The sequence below is a fragment of the Lycium barbarum genome, chromosome 7 (genome assembly GCF_019175385.1).
Source record: "Lycium barbarum isolate Lr01 chromosome 7, ASM1917538v2, whole genome shotgun sequence".
Lineage (NCBI taxonomy): Eukaryota > Viridiplantae > Streptophyta > Magnoliopsida > Solanales > Solanaceae > Lycium > Lycium barbarum.
Genome location: NC_083343.1, coordinates 5,027,203 through 5,044,746, shown reverse-complemented (window position 1 = coordinate 5,044,746; position 17,544 = coordinate 5,027,203). Strand labels below are relative to the sequence as shown.

The 17,544-nt window shown below is 34.0% G+C and overlaps 3 protein-coding genes across 11 annotated transcripts; 1 reads left to right on the top strand and 2 right to left on the bottom strand.

The window, feature by feature from the left end:
* Window positions 1-1,618: 1,618 nt before the first annotated feature.
* Window positions 1,619-3,394, bottom strand: LOC132602981 (CBL-interacting serine/threonine-protein kinase 6). The gene has a single exon (XM_060315821.1). The coding sequence runs from the start codon at window positions 3,055-3,057 to the stop codon at window positions 1,756-1,758; it is 1,302 nt and encodes a 433-aa protein (XP_060171804.1). The 5' UTR covers window positions 3,058-3,394; the 3' UTR covers window positions 1,619-1,755.
* Window positions 3,395-9,294: 5,900 nt separating this feature from the next.
* LOC132601199 (uncharacterized) lies at window positions 9,295-10,080 on the top strand. The gene has a single exon (XM_060314308.1). The coding sequence runs from the start codon at window positions 9,295-9,297 to the stop codon at window positions 10,078-10,080; it is 786 nt and encodes a 261-aa protein (XP_060170291.1).
* Window positions 10,081-10,932: 852 nt separating this feature from the next.
* On the bottom strand, window positions 10,933-16,456 carry LOC132602979 (protein PHOSPHATE STARVATION RESPONSE 1-like). 9 transcript variants are annotated; one of them, XR_009567907.1, is made up of 6 exons: window positions 15,204-16,438; window positions 14,870-15,080; window positions 14,678-14,754; window positions 14,542-14,581; window positions 12,668-12,775; window positions 10,933-11,481 (listed from the first exon to the last, which is right to left on the bottom strand). XR_009567907.1 is itself a non-coding variant. In XM_060315816.1 (5 exons), the coding sequence occupies exons 1-4, from the start codon at window positions 15,237-15,239 to the stop codon at window positions 12,683-12,685; spliced, it is 417 nt and encodes a 138-aa protein (XP_060171799.1). In that variant the 5' UTR covers window positions 15,240-16,438; the 3' UTR covers window positions 10,933-11,481; window positions 12,668-12,682. The 9 variants fall into 9 exon arrangements, 5 of the variants coding, with proteins under 5 accessions (XP_060171799.1, XP_060171801.1, XP_060171800.1 ...); XR_009567905.1 differs by lacking the exon at window positions 14,542-14,581 and adding an exon at window positions 11,719-11,754; XR_009567908.1 differs by lacking the exon at window positions 10,933-11,481 and adding an exon at window positions 11,645-11,861.
* Window positions 16,457-17,544: the final 1,088 nt, after the last annotated feature.

Below are 17,544 nucleotides of genomic sequence, written 5' to 3'. Positions count from 1 at the left end.
AGAATTCTTATATTATTATTATCCGCATAATAATCCAGATATCGATATTTAGCACATTATAATATGCCAGGAGCCACATGATTCCTTAATAGTTAATGCAGATGAAATCTCCTCTCTTTTTCGACCACATGATAAAAAGATTTCAAAGACGTTTGTGAGATTTGAACTAATTATTTTAACATTTGATTGTAATATGGTTGCATCAATTGAAGAATATACTTTCATGCACATGCTGTTTATTTATATTAAACGACTTAGCAATTTTTATGCAATTTTAATCTCCATATAGATCTAAATCTACATTTCGCATATTTCTTCATTGACGCAACTTGATGGTCGATTAATCTACTCATTGAGATTAAGAAAATTTTAACTTATCCTTCACATTTCAATTTCTTTGAACATCAAGGTTTTATCGGTTGGTTGGTTTACTATATTAACAAAAATAATCTCACTATAAAGTTATACATAAGTTGTACTTACAATAATTGATAGAGTGTAGAATAGAATATTATTGATTCTGATTGCTAATACCTACGTAATAATAATAGGAATAAGACTAGCTAAATAACCCCCCCCCCCCCCCCCAAAAAAAAAAAAAAAAAATTCAAAGTAGTCAATCAATGTACAAAGTCGGGCGGACTGGTTTCATATTAAACCAATACTTTCGGCACGGAATACAAAGTTACGTGTAAACATTCTCCAAAATTACAATAAATATAGATATGAACATAAAATATTTACATAATTAGTACTCCTGCCGTCTCAATTTATGTGATGACATTTGATCGAAAACAAAGTTAAAAAAAGAAAGGAAGATTTTTGAACTTGTAATCTAAAATAAGTCATAAATACTTGTGTGATTACAAATCATTTCATTAATTGAGGGTAAAATAAGTATTATAAAATTAACTTATTACCAATATAGAATTATGTCTTCTTTTTTTTTTTAACTGGCTAAATTGGGACAAACGAAGTACATGACTTTTAATCTTCATACATATAATGCTAAAACTAGATCTCACTTCTTCATTTATGGAATGAGATAATCTTTTTTGAAATGGAAAAAATCATGGCATTTCACCTCATGCAACGCACATCCAAATTAATTGAAATTTAAAAATGAATACTAGGTAAGAAATCAACAAAAACAATGTGATAATTAACTCATTTGACATGTAGAAAGGAATTCCTGCCCTACACACTCGCACCTCACAATAATTTTATCTTCACTATTTAAATTCCTTATCTTTCAATATTTCTGTTTTTCTTTAACCATTACGTTTCTTTATCTTCACTATTTAAATAAGCTCATTGCACCTTTCAACGTCACAAAGGAGACAATATGATACTGAATACAATTATATGGACCATTTGCCTACCAGACAATTGTTTTTAGTGGACTAACAATTACATAAACAACAGGAAAAAAACACTTTTGCAAGTTGCATCACACTTAGTAGAAAAAATGATTCAACAATCAAATTCTTGATTCAAAGAATCATGCAAAACAAACATCACAACAGACACAAAACCATCATAAAGCACACAGATTTAGAACAGATTGAAACAACCAAAGGAAATGCAAATTGCAAAAAAACACAAAAGACATTCACAGTTCAAGAACTTTCTTGACATTCAGCCTCTAAATTAATAATCTAACATGAAAAACAGTAACAATACACATAAACAAACTAATAAAAAATTCCCAATATTGGGAATTTTAAATCTGAATCTACACCTTATTATTTATCTTCAAGCAAGTGTAGAATTCTTCTCTGTTGTTGCTGAAGTCCAAACAATGTCCTTAAGTGCAGGCCTAAGCTCTTTGCTGCAGAATTGGTTGTACTCCAAGGTATCACCACTAGATTTTTTCACTTCTACAACCAAAAATGAATTTGTCACAGCAAAAATATCAGCATTAATTCCCAATTTACCCTTCCTACCACTCTCTTGACCTTGCAACCTAACACAACCATCACTTTTTTTCACACTAAAATTCGAAATTTTCGCCACTTCTTCTAATTTCTCAATCACACTACTAGCTGGCCTAGTAGTCGCGAATATCATCTGTTCCTTCTCCTCCTTCTTCTTCTCCTCGAATAAGGGTGACAAATCAAACCCTTCAGATAACGAAATTATGTGAAATGCATTTAACGTCTCAACTTCCTCAGTACCCTTGCAATTGTGATCACTTATCGTGATAAATTCTTCTTCCTCTTTTGTCCTTAGGGTTTTTGGCACGGATTTCTTGAACCACGTCGAATCCATGATTTTCGACGTGGTGATTCTTGAATTCGGGTTAGGATCCAACATCTTTGTGATCAATCTCCTTGCTTCTGATGAAAACCAAGGTGGGCATTTGAAATCACCCCGGTAAATTTTTTTATACATAGCCATGATATTTTCATCATGGAATGGTAAAAAACCGGCTAGTAACACATACAGAATTACACCACATGACCAAATATCAGCTTTTGCACCATCATAGCCTTTTTTACCTATAACTTCAGGAGCAACATAAGCAGGGGTCCCACATGTTGTATGCAACAAGCCATCTTGTCTTAAATGGTCAGTAAATGCACTTAGCCCAAAATCAGTTACCTTAAGATTCCCTTCTTCATCTAACAACAAATTTTCAGGCTTTAAATCTCTATGATAAACCCCACGGCTATGACAGAAATCAATGGCTGAGATTAATTGCTGAAAATAGCCTCTAGCCACATCCTCTCTTAACCTGCCTTTCGCGATTTTCGCGAAAAGCTCGCCTCCTTTAACGAACTCCATGGCGAAGTAAATCTTTGTTTTACTTGCCATGACTTCGTGGAGCTCGACTATATTCGGATTTTTCACCATCTTCATAACGCAGATTTCACGTTTGATTTGCTCCATCATACCGACTTTAATCACCTTTTCTTTGCCTACCACTTTCATAGCAACGTTTTTGCCATTTTGCACGTTACGTGCACAGTAAACTTTCGCGAATGTACCATGACCTAAAAGACGTCCTAGTTCGTATTTCCCATGCAAAGCTGCACATCTCTCCTCAGGTGCCATTCTTTTTGGAACAAAAAAACTACGTTTTTTTTTTGGTTGGAAAATAGACTAAAGATCGCAAAAGGTATTTGTTTATGTTATAAAAATATAAAATATTTACCCGTCTTCAACGTGTTTCCGGTGACAATTCCGGCCACTAGTGACTGGAATTTGGGATTTTCCTGCAACCAAAAGGGGATTAGAAAACGGAGAGAATTTCATCTTTCTGCATTCCCTAGCTATATTCCAATTAATTGGAAAGAAAAAATTTAAGGGAGTTTTATTCCTAGGGTTTATAGAAAAAAAGAAGTGAATTAATAGGTTTCTTGTTGTTTCTCTAATCTTTCTGAATGGAGTCTCTAAGCATAAATTTATAGGTGGCTCAAGGGTAAAGCCGTCTTTTCAATAAAGGGCTAATAGCGTTTTTGATCCTTCAATTGTGAGTAAATTCTAAATTTCGTCCTTGTGGTATTTGATGAAGCATATTTAACCTTCAACTAATTGAGATGTGTATCTTTAGTCCTTTTATGTAAAAAAATATGTTATATTTGAACTACTTTTAGAAGTATATTATCATCAAATATGAGATAATAATACAAGTTTAATATGACACCTCAGTAACTAAGCAGGGATCAAAACTGCACCGTTCATGCTTAGTCAGATATCACAAACACCGAAATTAAAATAGAACCAATAATTGAGGAACCCTTTTGCAAATACATAGAGTTGTTAAGATCCGACGGCGCATAGTTTTGTTGATTTGACACGTGTCAAGATCTTAAGAAGTTAGAAGGAATCTTGAGGATATTTTAGGCAATTATAGAGTGAAACGGGTAAGAACAGGTAGGATTCAAGTAGGTTCGGTTTATTAGTGACGTGAAGAATTTGGTCACTTTAAAATTTGGTATTTTTTATGACTATTTTGCCCTTGCACTCGGATTAAGTTTGCCGCATTTGGTTATAGTCTTCAATAATTATAGGGAGTTTTGGTTAAATAGCTAAATATAGAGTAACCTAAAATGGCTATGATTTGACTTCTTTTTTTTTTTTTTTTTTTTTTTTTTGTGTTTTGTTTGTTCATCACTGAGGATGATACGACTATTGAGGCTAAATTATTGAGGCTTTGGTACAGGGGTATAGTTGTAAAATTATATTTTCACCCAAAATATGGAATTAGCGGGTTCATCTTTGGAAGGTTTGTCAAAAAAATACTTAAAAAAGTTATACACTTCATATTTTTACTAATTTCTGTTTGTTTTTGTTTTCTTATTTGGTATGTTTTTCTTTTAAAAAAAAAAAAGAAATCCGATGACTTGATTTAGTAAGTCAAACCATCTAATTTTGATGGGCATGATCTTTTCTAGATTTTTTTTTAAACTATGCCCAGTGTATTTCTACAAGTGTGGTCCGGAGAAGGTAAGATGTACGTAGAACTTAATCTTATCTTTATAAGGTAAAGAGGCGATTGTGATTGACCCTCGACTCAAATAAAGTCAAACTTATATTTTAGAATTAAATGTGTTAAATTACAATAGTGTAATTGAACAAGTTGTAAAAATATTGAAAGACAAACCTATTAATTTGTATGTATATTAGCTGTACCCAAGTAGGTTAATATTTTCACTTTTTGGTATTTTACCTTTTATAAAATAAAAAATCCAAAACTTGTGGCCAAAACTTGAAGTACCTCAATACTATTGGTGGCAGATTGCAATAATTGAAAATTTTGTCATTTTGTGACTGACAACCAGAGGGTAAGCTGACGAGGACTCTAGAATTTATCTCTTCACCGTGGGTCCTACTAATTGAATCCTATAAATTTGAATCAAGTAAATATCCATCATTATAATATAAGAACAATATAATATTATATTATACTCTTCTTTTTTATTTTCTAACTTTACGTGAAAAACGAGGTGGTATAAGATAGTACTGGATCCGTCCGTTTTTAGTTGTACATATTTAACTTGTCACACTCTTAAGTAGCAATTAATAAAATAATAATTTTATTATCTCACATTTAATTATTTTAAATTATATAAATAATTAAAATTAATTAAACATATTTTAAAAATTGTACAATCACTAATAATTTCTTTAAGTCTCAATCCAATAATTAATAATAATAGTAAAATAGATATGAAATGGTAAATTATTTCTCAATATTTTAAACTGGAGCAATAAAAATGAACATCTATTTTTTATATACTGAATAAGTAAAAATGGACAGATAGAGTACTGTATAATCTATGCACATGGATCGAGTAATTTGTCTCTTTAACCAAGAAAAAACATTTCTAATTTTCATGGTTCAATATTTTTTACAATAAATTAGGTAGATATATTTGGAAGCTCTCCGCTAAATAAGCATTTTACAGAAAACCGACAAGAAATTTCGCTAATCACTGACCGTTTTGATCCATTGAAACAATTCGATAAATCTCGTAAATCGTCTTAGGAGACCCGAATTGGAATTCATCGGTACCAATGCACAAGCTTCCAAAATAAAATGTGATCTTTTCGTTGTATCAATATATTTTCTTATTAGTTTATTTTAAGAAAATTACATGTATTTTAACCTTTCATTTTACTTTTATTTGTATTATTATGACTACATAAATGTCGTTGTATATCTAATACCATAAATTTTAGATATATATTTGTTTGATTTAGTGTCTAATAAAATACCGTTATACAAATTGAACTAGGGTTAGTATTTATATTAGATATGATTAGACATGTAGGCTATCTATTTATCTTTAATTTAGTTTCTGAAATAAACTACTAAGTACTAGTTAATGTGTAACTATATTTATAGAGAGAGAATAAATTTACAATTTTAATTTCTTGATATATTAAGAGAAAAAATGATCAAAAGAGATCCAATTATGAAGGTATTCTTATAATCTCACATTCATTTAGATAGCAATAGAATAAATTTACAATTTTAATTTCTTGATATATTAAGAGAAAAAAGATCAACAGAGATCCAATTATGAAGGTATTCTTATAATCCCACATTCATTTAGATAGCAATACATTCATTTTTAAATTTCATTTGCAATCAAATACCGTTAAATAGATTGAAATGGGGGCACATTATATAAGAGAAAATTGGACAGGTAGGCTATCTATTTAGTTTCTAAAATAATCTATGAAGTACTAACTAATGTGTTCCTATAGTTATAGTGAAAGAATCTATCATTAATTTCTCAGTATATTTAGAAAAAGAAGATGACAGGTAATCCAATTATCAAATTATTCTTATAGTAACACATTCACTTTAGATGTTAACAAATCACCTTCTCACCTAACAATTTAATAGTTTACCCTATTGTGTGGTCCTAATCCTAGTCATACTTTTACCTTTCAGTTATGGTAATTTATTTCATTCAGAGAAATATCAGTAAAATAATTATGACTCGTTCCAATTCATGTTCTAACTTAAAACAAACTCTCCACTTTTATCTCACAATTTAAGTTGTATTAATACAGGTTCAAGTTAACTGAACTCCTGATTATTACTATTCAGTTGAGTTTTTCTCGTCCTATGTTACTTACGTTTAAGAAAAATAAAAAAAAAGGCACTTCATTAATTTCTTAAGTCAACTCACTTAATTAAATGAAAAATAAAAAAAGGGCCCTGAATTGTTAGAAATAGAGCAATTATCTCATTCATTTACTCCAGTTAGTTAATCAATAGAAGATACACACAGATTTTTGGAACAAATATGCACCAACTATTAGCCAAGTGGAGCAGATATGCCCTGAACTATTAAAATTACAACAATTATGAAGTTTGCTTACTTTTCATTTTAGCCTAGTGAAGCAGATTCCCTCTCCACTAATGGACTTCATATCATATGTAAATTAGCGTAAAATAATATTTCTTCTCCTAAGTTAAAAGTTGAGATTGTAAAAATATATTGTCAGTAACAAATTAACAATATAACACAATTAGTGAACTAAATCAAAATAATAATTTCCGTAACAATATAATACAATTAGTGAACTAAATCAAAATATCTAGGAATTTCCACTAATTGAGAATGCGTTTAGCTGAAAATTTGAATCTTTTAATTGAAGGGTTCCGCTGAAAATTTAAATTTTGTTTGACTTTTTATCTGTTTAAATGGGTTCATATTAATAAATAAAACTTTAAATTGATTTTTATAGTCCCTTAAAAAGTACAGCAAATCGCAGAGAATATCCAAAGCACATGAGAATATCCACTGAACCTCTAATCAGTTTAAAAATAAAACAGATAAGTTTTCTATTACTTAATATTGGTGGACAGTATTTTTTTTTTTTTGAAGAAAATTATAAAAATATAAATACGCCATGTGATAGAAATAGCAGAAATTTCCTAGAAGTTGTTGTTCTGCAGGTTCATATCAAGTACTATGATTTTGGACATGATTTAAATTAGAGGAAGAAGCCATGAATGATGAAAGTAGAAGAAAATAGATGAGGTCATTTAAAAGACATCGTGCTTCATATTTGCCGGCCAAAAATGGACAATTTTGACACCATTTTGCACGTAAAATGTTGTCTAGAATAATTTTCAACTAAATTAATCCCACCAATTAAAAGCAAGCCTTTCTTTTCTTTATTTTCCAAATTGGCTACTAATTGAATGCAAGAGATATAATACACGTGGCTCAAAGTTAAATTAATCGGGTAAAAAAGTATCGAATATCTTATGATTGTAATATCAACTAAAAAAAGGAAGAGGAAACTATATAAGATCACAAGACCTATATAGGTGAGATCAATTTGTCGGGATTAAAGTTTAATCATATTATTGTGTCCGAGATATATTTATAAGTCAATGGAAAATGTAGAGAACTTTTAGCGCTAGAAAAATTAACTTATGTTTTTCTTATTATATTAGATTAAGATGAGATTAAATAGAGCGGCGTGAATGTTATATTGAGAATTCACAGGGAAGGGACCACAGTTTCAAGCATAACTAAAAATTACAAATATTTAAATTTTAGCCGCTTTGAAATGAAGCTTCAGACTTGAGACCTCAACTCTAATCCTTAGGGTTTGAGGAATTAGCAAAACCTATCATCATACCTCAAACTTGAAGTTTGATCAATTATAATAAAGGAGAGGGAGAAGGGGAAGAAGCGCTCGTTTGACCTGAAGTTTGCCCCTAGTCAAAGCTAAAATTTAAATATTTCGAAACAATTGGCTAGATTATTAATAGCACTTGTAAAAGCGGATACCTGATGCAAATTTACCAATTCATACATTCTTCCAAATTTATTTGAGATTGAGGCATATTTTGCATAAGCACTTATGGGCATGTTTGGTTTGACCTATTTACCTGCTTTCAATTTTTTGACAAAATCAATATGAGAAGACCACTTTTAAAGCTAATAATTAATTAGTTATTATGCAAGAGGAGGGATGGATAGACTTGTTTCCTCTCGGCGCACGTTAGCATAGGGTACGCCACACCATGGGTAAGACGAGCAAGCCTACAAATCCACCGGAAAAGGTTGGTAGTACGATGACAATACAACAAGGAGTAGAATCTGGGAAGCGTAATGATGGAGTGAAATCAATTCGAGGTACCGGTCCGGCAACAACAAACTTGAAAACTAGGGCAATTAGTGAAATTGAGAAATCAGGGCCAATTCCGATTAGATCCTTGACTAAAGAAGGGGGGGGGGGGGGGGGGGGATATAAGTCACCAAATATGAGAGGAGGTCCAAATCAAAACATGACACTAACACCAGTGAAGGACCGGGGAACTACATCTACTGAGATGGTGGATGTAACCATAAAAGCGCAGAGGAAGCAGTTAGAAGCTAATTCGGAGACTGATAGAACCCAGGACAAGACAAACCATAGTCCACATAAGTCCAAAGCAGCGTTGGATAGGGAGAATGTACTCGATTTGATTGACATCACTTGTTCCTAGTCGAGTGGAGGAAGGAAATCATGGGCAGATGAGGTGGACCATATGGATGCGCATCCAGCTGAGGTGAGTGAGTCTGTGGCATCTGTCTGGGATAATTTTGAAGTCACTAAGATTTCTAATGCGGGATTCAAACTTGATTATGTAAGGCCTGTTAGTGAGGGTGATCAACTCATAGTTGAAATTAAAGAGGAAGATATCACCTCTAGATTGAATATTGGAAGTATGCAGTGGTTTGCTATGTGCTCGGAGCTCATCCACCTTTCGCAGTACTTAATGGCTATATTCAGAGACAATGGGGGAAATGGGGCATCAATAAAATAGCAATGTTGAAGAATGGAATAGTGTTGGTGCGGTTTGACAGTGCTGAGGGGAAAAATGAAGTAATCCATGGTGGCATATACCATTTCGATAACAAGCCACTGATAGTAAAAGCTTGGGATGCAACTATGGAATTTTTTAGAGAGAAACTGTATTATGTTCCAATTTGGATCAAGCTGCCTAGACTTGATTTCAAATACTGGAGTTCCAAGAGCCTCAGCAAGATAGGTAGTCTTGTAAGTAAGCCACTCATGGTTGACAAGAACACTGAGAAAAAGGTAGGCTTAAATTTTGCTAAGTTAGTGGTGAAAGTTAAAATTGGTAGTACACTGCCAGATCTGATATATTTTAGAAATGAATGGGGGAATGTTATAGAGCAGAAGGTGACATATGATTGGAAACCATCAGTGTGTTTTATATGCCAGAAGTATGGGCATACTGCTGAAATGTGTAGAAGGAATAAGGCTAATGAGAAGAAGGAGGAACCTCAAATCAAAGAAAGCATAACAAAGGAGACTATTAGTGATGGGGTGAAGCAAAAACAGCTTGAAGTAAGTGAAGGAAGGAAAATTGAAAATAATCCAACTCAGCAAGGAAGATGGAGGAAACAGGTAGGAAGGAGGAAAACTCAACAAGTAAACCAGGTTCAAGCAACCATAAGTGGAACAAAGGCAGTTGAGGTTGCCAACTCTTTTCAACCACTTGAGATTGCTAGGAAGGATAATGATATGCAAGCCACTAAAGTTGGCCAGACTGAAAGGACTAAGAATTACCCCTCAGGTCATGGTTAAAATGTTAAGTTGGAATGTAAGAGGCCTTAATGGCCTCAATAAGCAGAAGAAGGTAAGACTCTTCTGCAATTAGTAGGAAGTTGCACTAGTTGGGTTGTTAGAAATAAAAATTAAAGTCAATAAGGTAAATACAATAGCTGATAGTATGTTTAATGGATGGCATCACCACAGGAACCATGAATCCCACTATAACAGGAGGATTTGGGTTGTGTGGAGGCTGGTTTTATGTTATCATATTACAGGAGATGGCACAAGCTGTTACATGTAGGGTGAAATTCATCCCTCTGCAACTTGAGTTTGTGGAAATATTTTTGTATGCTTATAATATGAAACACTACAAAAAAATTGGATTTAGCGACGGACGTAATCCGTCGGTAAACATCATATATCCGTTGCTAAACCGATATAGCGACGGAATTGAATCCGTCGGTAAAATCCTCGTAGCTAACCATTTGCCGACAAAACAAATGAATCCCTCGCAAGTTTAATGACGGATTGGCGACGGATTTTATCTGTTGCCAATATGAGCGACGCATGAAATCGTCCGTCGCTAATTCTATGAGTTATTTCGTCGTTTCATCTAATTGGCGATCAATAGTTTTCGTCGCTAATTCCGTAGCCAATTCTTTTAATACACATTTCTGTATTCCGTTTGGCGACGAAAATAATTTGTCGCAACATTAGATTTTGTATTAGTTATAGCTACCGAAATCCGTCGCAATTTTTTTTATTGGTTTTATATTATATTTTAAATACACCTGTCCAAGCATATATTAGAGACTCATATAATAACTTAATTCAAAAAACTAATATTCTATAAGGTCCAAAATACATAGCAGAATGCAAATCAAGTTCAAAGCATCCACAACGATAATATCCTAAACCAAAAATCCAAAATCATATGCAACAACCATATAATCCAAACAACAAAACTAACTAATGAGAGACTGGAGAGCCACAATCATCACCAGAAACCGATGCATGAACTTGATCAATGTTGGCAGTAGCTGGAGCTGGAACTATAGGTGTCATAGTTGATGGATGGTCATTAGGAGTGTCTGTCTGAGAAGAGACTGAAGGACTCAATCCACGTACTCGCTCAATAATTATAGGAAGCAAGCGATCAGTCAGTGCAGGAATTATGCTATCAGTCAGTGCAGGAATTAATTGCGTCACTAACTCATCCAAATTTCCAGTCACTGTTTGTTAAGCATTCGGAGGTGGTACTAGGATGTAGCATCAGAATTAGAAAAGGGACGAAGATTCGGCCCGTAATATATTTGTGCTTGAGATCCAAGACCATATATTCTTCTTTTCTTTACCCCTCCTGCGGCTTCGTAATGGGCTTCACATTGATCAACTTCAGATTGAGTTTGTTTGTAGTATTTCTTGATATTTTTCCTGTAAAAGAGAGATAATTAGTGAAACTCATTTCACTAACAGTAAGCACATGTACAAGAACCATTAAAGATAGCAAGAATAATGCCCTAAAAGCTTCAATAGAATTCAAAATATCTATGCTCACTGAAGGAAGCAAACAAAGCTTTTTCCCATTTTTTTTAACCTGTGATAACTTCAGAGAACAAGCAAAAGTTTAATTGCCCATCAAAAAACAAAAAATTCACATGCGTCCACAACCTATGTTACGCGGATCCTCCATTTGCCTCGATGTACCTGTATCCAACGGGTTTGACTCAATATGATACAATGTCATATTCGAAATTCACATGCACTTCATCTTGCAGAAACAACAGAGCCTAATTCTCTAAGAATATATGCCACTACAAAGAAAGATACAAAAGGCATTATTCATCACTGTTCATTCTTTACTAGAGAAGGCATCTTTGACTCTGAAGTGATCACTCCATATTTCAAATAATCCTAAAAATTGCAAAGCCATTATAGAAAAGATTGATTAAAGTAAAATGGCATGTTGTATACAATGGTTATTCTCGTGGTAAAACAAGCACTTATTACAGCCTGAATGTGATTCACTGGTGCAGACCTCAGTAACTTTAATTATTGCATTTGCTAGTAATAGCTAACCAAAATTACTAAAACTCATTAACAACAAACAAACTTGAATTGCATTAACCAACAGAGAGATGTCTAGGCAGTTGATTAACCTTGAGATTCTACCATCAACTATTTCATTCTGCAATCTATATAATTATATAAAGCAGTTTCTGAAATTATGAGGAATCATTAAACACTACAATGTTCTGTGCTTGTTTTAATGAGCTTCACTTTCAACCAACACTCTCACTCAATCTAGGACTCCTTTCCCTCTACCTCGCTCACTTCTTTCTGGTTCACTTAGACACTGTCTAACTAAATTGCAAAGCAAGCTCGCAGTCTAGTAAAAAGAAAATCAACTTTCTAAATAATGATATAGCTAAAATTATCTATAATGCTGCCTACTTTGAGAAAACAACAACAGAATTATTGATTTACTCTACTAAAGGAATATAACTTTTCAGAAAACATATTTGTTAACAAACAAAAACTGAAGTGAAATCAGACAGTATAAGCATAATATACTACTGAAAGAAACTTCCTATAGAAGATTATAGAATGTTGGACTCACATGCACGATTCGGGCTCACTCACCAACAAAATATTTTCCATTATGACCGTGTGTATGGACGTGCAAATGTACCTCACTTGGTGTTGGATCTCGACCCTTTTTAACAGCCTATACAAGAAAAAAATCCACATAGTTTAGTAACTTCCAAAACCAACAAAATAAGTAATTGGTAGCAAAAGGTAGTATGCTCACTTTAGTGATGTATGAAGCCTATGCATGGAAAAATAAGATCATCATGCTCAAATTCATTACTGGAGGCTGTACTAATGGTCAATTTAGCAGTGGAAATGAGTTGGTATAAATTTGGTTCATGTCTGAAGGAGTCCCTCCATGTTGTTGCTGGTTTCAGTTGGAATAGCATCTAACTTGCCATATTTCCAATATACATCAGCAACCAGGGGTAAAATGGGAAATATGGTGCTAAACTGGTTTTTTCTGGTTTTTGGTGGAGGAAAGATGAAGATGTGTATCATGGACCATGAAGGAAATTAGATGGTGCACATTTGGTTGTTCAGGATTTTGGTCCTAAAAATTGCAATGCTTCAAGCTAGGTTCAAAACCGTAGGATTTGATACTAGTTTCGTGTTGCTTGTATTTACAGATGGAGTGCGATCAGTCATGATCTGTGTATTGACCGGTTTGGTATTAGCACTAAGTGCTCAGTCTGCAGAGAGTTTGTCAATATATGGAAAGGGAATTTATTGGAACAGGTCTGAAGGCACAAGGGGTAAATTTGACATTGAGGTGCACATCCGGCCTTGGCAGATTGCTGGTTTCTTAAATGGCTCTAAAGTTTTCAGGATTGGTGGAGTGGGAATTTAAACAAGGAGAGATGCAGCTGCAGCTACAGGCCATGCCTACAGGAGATTTTGTTTAGTATGCAAACAACAGGTTTTACTAGTTATTTGGTTTGCAGGTTCTCTACAACAGCTGGAACAGAACAAGGAACACAGAGAGGAACATACTATGAGAATCAGCTATGGGAAAGAGTTGACTATGGAACACCTTTTTGCTGGTTTTTAGCAGAGGTAATATGTGCAGCAGTGGAGCTAAAGATGCATCATGGATCTTGGTACTGTTATGCAGACACAACAATGGCACAACACAGTATATGGAGATGGAATGATCCTGCAGGCCTACGACTATGACAAGCGTGAGAAATTCCCAAAAGAACTTGCCAACAGAAACAGACTACAACGGATGTGGCATTCACCTTGATGATGGCAATTTAGTTAGGCAAAGGCCAAATTCACATAATTAACTTACAACTGAGAAACAGACTACAACTGAGACAGTAACAAATAAAGACCAGATCCGAGACTCATTGCTCCAAAACCTAGTTGATAACTCACATGTCCGAATCTTTTGGATATAACACAAAATAGAACTTGCAGAGCATTCTGTTGCTACAGCAAAGGAAAGCTCATCTATCATGCACTAGAAAACTACCATATGAATAGCTTCCTAAGAATAATTTCATCATCTGCTACCATGCATATATAGATTGAGGAATGTATGTGTGATTAGATACATTACTTCACTATATACACATGATAGTTGCCTCAAATCAAAGATGGTACTTGAAATCACATGAGATTAAATACAAAACAATAAGTTGACATATGAATAAATAATTAAAACATGCAAACACATACACACGCATGCACTCGCTTATGAACAAGAATGTTTTAGATCTCAAGTACTTAAAAAAAAATTAGACATCTACCGGCTCAAAATATTTACACAGCTTTACAACAAGCAAAGTTAATTCCAGAATAAGAACCAAACACCTTTTTAAAAGGAGAAAAGATAAAATGGAAAATGAAAAAAATAAAAGACACGTGTAAGCAAAAGAGTGAGAAATTTCTAAATACCATCTGATGCTTCTGGTTTATATCTAGCTGTTCGATATTTCTGCATTCTAGGAAAATGGTTCACAATCATCGATAAAGAAATACAACAGGTCCATCTCTAAAGGGAACCAACTTGAGGACATGAGATAGCACAAACCTGCAAATGGCTTTTTACGTGATAGATGGTCAAACCTTCAACTTTCATCAATTTTAGCACCTCTTTGGGAGTACCTCCTGCAGTTCATGTAAAATCACTGAGTCAGACAACAGTCTAAGACTAAAAGTTGTGTTCTGATGCACAACAAGAAGAGCTTCATCAAAAATGATGCACAACAAGGAGAGGAATCACTTTCACTTCCACCAAGCTTGTTGACTGCTTCCACAAAGGCTTCATGAAGTTCTGGTGTCCAACGCATGCGTTGCTTTGTTACAGCACCACTTTCAGCGGATGATGAAGGAGCAATAGCCGAAGTTTCTACAGACATAGCTGGGATTTGCTGTGATGCTTGGACTTGCTGCATTGGGAAATTTAAAGGTTGTTTTTCCTCCTGATATTGCATCTTTGATCACGCAACAGACAAAATAAGAATGGGTCTCCTCTTTTCACCAGTAAGAAGAGTAAGAACAACAAATGTAAATAATGAGGAACAAAAATTCAGCAGTTAGTGCAGAATAAAACTGACTTTCGGCTCTGAGTCGGCAATGCTTGTATCAGCCATAATGTCGTTCCAATTAGAAGCCAGAGCATCTTCATAATTGATTACAAGGTCGGCCCATTCCTGCCAATCACTTAGTTTATTGCTACAAGCTACCTGGATATTCTGGACAGGGAATGGATCAAGGAAATTAGGCAATGGATCTATACACCAGGGTTCATTGTTTTCAATCAAATATTGGCTTGATGTTGTGGATTGAAGAACTCCCGAATGAGGTGGTGTCGTGATGTTAGTTCCAGCAGTAGCTTCAAGAAAGGGAACTTCTGGGACTCAAGATTAGGCTCCTCCTCCATTGAAGGATTAGACTCCTCCTCTATTGAAGGTTCACAATGATGAGACGATTCAGGTTCAGTATTTATCAAAAAGCGAATCAATACGAAACTGGTTTTGACACGAGTCAGAAACTTAACAGACACCACGAATGGTATTGGAGTTGTTTACTTTCTCTTCACTAATCACATAGCTTACTACCTAAAAACAAAACCAATAGGCGACACACACACAAAAGGTATACTTCACACAATCGCAATTTTTCCCCAAAATTTAGGTTCTTTAACAATACGTAAGTCAAAGCATAAACATTAAACATAATAGAAAAAGAAACGAAAAAACAGATATGGAAGAACAAAAGCTCAATCATTAACAGAAGAACAAAAATGGAAGAACCCCAGATGAATAAAACACTAAAGAATGAATCAAAAAGCTAAAAAAAATGGTAATACTCATAGATTATTGAGGAAATTAGGCAGATGAATAAAGACACAAACTTTCCTTCATAAACATTCTTAATAAGCAAAAATCAAGGCTTTTAATCTAAGAAAGAACATTCCTTTTACTCATCAGCAAAGCAAACAAAGATCCAACAAGCTAATTTTTTTTTCCCGAAAAACAAGCTAAATAGTTAAAAGAAGATTTAAAAAAAACAGAAGCTTCATGCATTACCAAAGAATAAAAATGGAAGAAACCCAGATGAATACAACACTAAACAATGAATCAAAAATGCTACTAATACTTACAGATTATTGAAGAAATTAATTAGCCAGATGAAAAGAACATGTTTTTATGTTCTTGAAAACGAAGAGAAACCCTATCTAACAGAAAAGGGAAGAGAAAAGGGAAGGAAAGACAAACCTAAGTAGAGGCGGAGAGAGCAAGACAAGTTTCAGTGATTTTGTGTGTTTGAAGAAAGTTCTAGGGTTTTGAAGTTTTAGTGTGTTTATTAGAGACCATGTTTTATTTCTTTGATAAAAATAAAATTTTATTTTTTTTGCTGACAATTTTACCAACGGATTGGTTCCGTCGCTAAGATTAACATTAAATTTTACCATTTTTTAAGTTAACAACGGAAATATCCGTAGCAATTGGTATTAAAATATGGTGATACATACATATTATCTAACGACAGACATAATCGGTCGCTACATCCGTCGCTAAGCTGTAATAATTTTTGCCGCCAACAATTGTCGTAAATTTTGTAGCTAAAATAAAGGCGCTTAATTTTAGCGCCTAAATATAGCGACGGATATTAAATTCTGTCGCTAGTCCGTCGTTAGTTTAGATATCATTTCGTTTTTCCTTTTTTTGGCGACAAAATTGTAATTTCGTAGGTAATCCGTCGTTACATAGCGACGGCATAAATTGTGTCGCTAAAATCCGTCCCTAAAACCAGTTTTTTTTGTAGTGAAAGAAGATAAGAAGGAGCTGTGGGATCACTTAAGCCAATTGAGTAGGAATCATAAGGAGCCTTGGATAGTATTGGGAGATTTTAATGTTGTGCTTCATAGAGAAGATAGATTGGGAGGAAATCCAGTTACTCTAGTTGAGGTGACAGATTTCCAAAACTGTATTGATAGTTGTGGATTGGAGGAAAAGGCCAATTCAGGATGTCAATATACCTGGAATGATAAACAGGATGCTAGGATTTTTGAAAGATTGACAGAGTGTTAGTTAATAGAGAACGAGTGGACCATATGCTTGATATAATTGCACATGTTCTACTAGAGAGTATTAGTGATCACTGCCCTTTAGTGATTTAGATGTTGCAGTCATCCTCTAGGAAGATGAAATCCTTCAACTATTGTAATGTATGGAGTACCCATCCAGATTCTAGAGATATAATCCAAACCTGTTGGAATCAACATATTGAGGGGTGTAGAATGTTTCAGGTAGTCAAGAAACTTAAGTCACTCAAACATAAGTTGAGAGTGTTACATAAACAGAGCTTCTGTAATTTGGTTCAACAAGCAAATCAAGACAGAGAGGTAATTGGGAGAATTCAAATGCAACTGCAACTGACACCAATCAATGC

Coding starts and splice junctions, on each gene's coding strand:
- LOC132602981 (XM_060315821.1), bottom strand. CDS start 3,057: ATGGCACCTGAGGAGAGATGTGCAGCTTTGCATGGGAAATACGAACTA.
- LOC132601199 (XM_060314308.1), top strand. CDS start 9,295: ATGTTGAAGAATGGAATAGTGTTGGTGCGGTTTGACAGTGCTGAGGGG.
- LOC132602979 (XM_060315816.1), bottom strand. CDS start 15,239: ATGGCTGATACAAGCATTGCCGACTCAGAGCCGAAA. Junction 14,755..14,869: donor CAAGCTTGGTGGAAGTGAAA/GTGATTCCTCTC, acceptor CATGAACTGCAG/GAGGTACTCCCAAAGAGGTG. Junction 12,776..14,677: donor ACGTAAAAAGCCATTTGCAG/GTTTGTGCTATC, acceptor TTTCTTGTATAG/GCTGTTAAAAAGGGTCGAGA.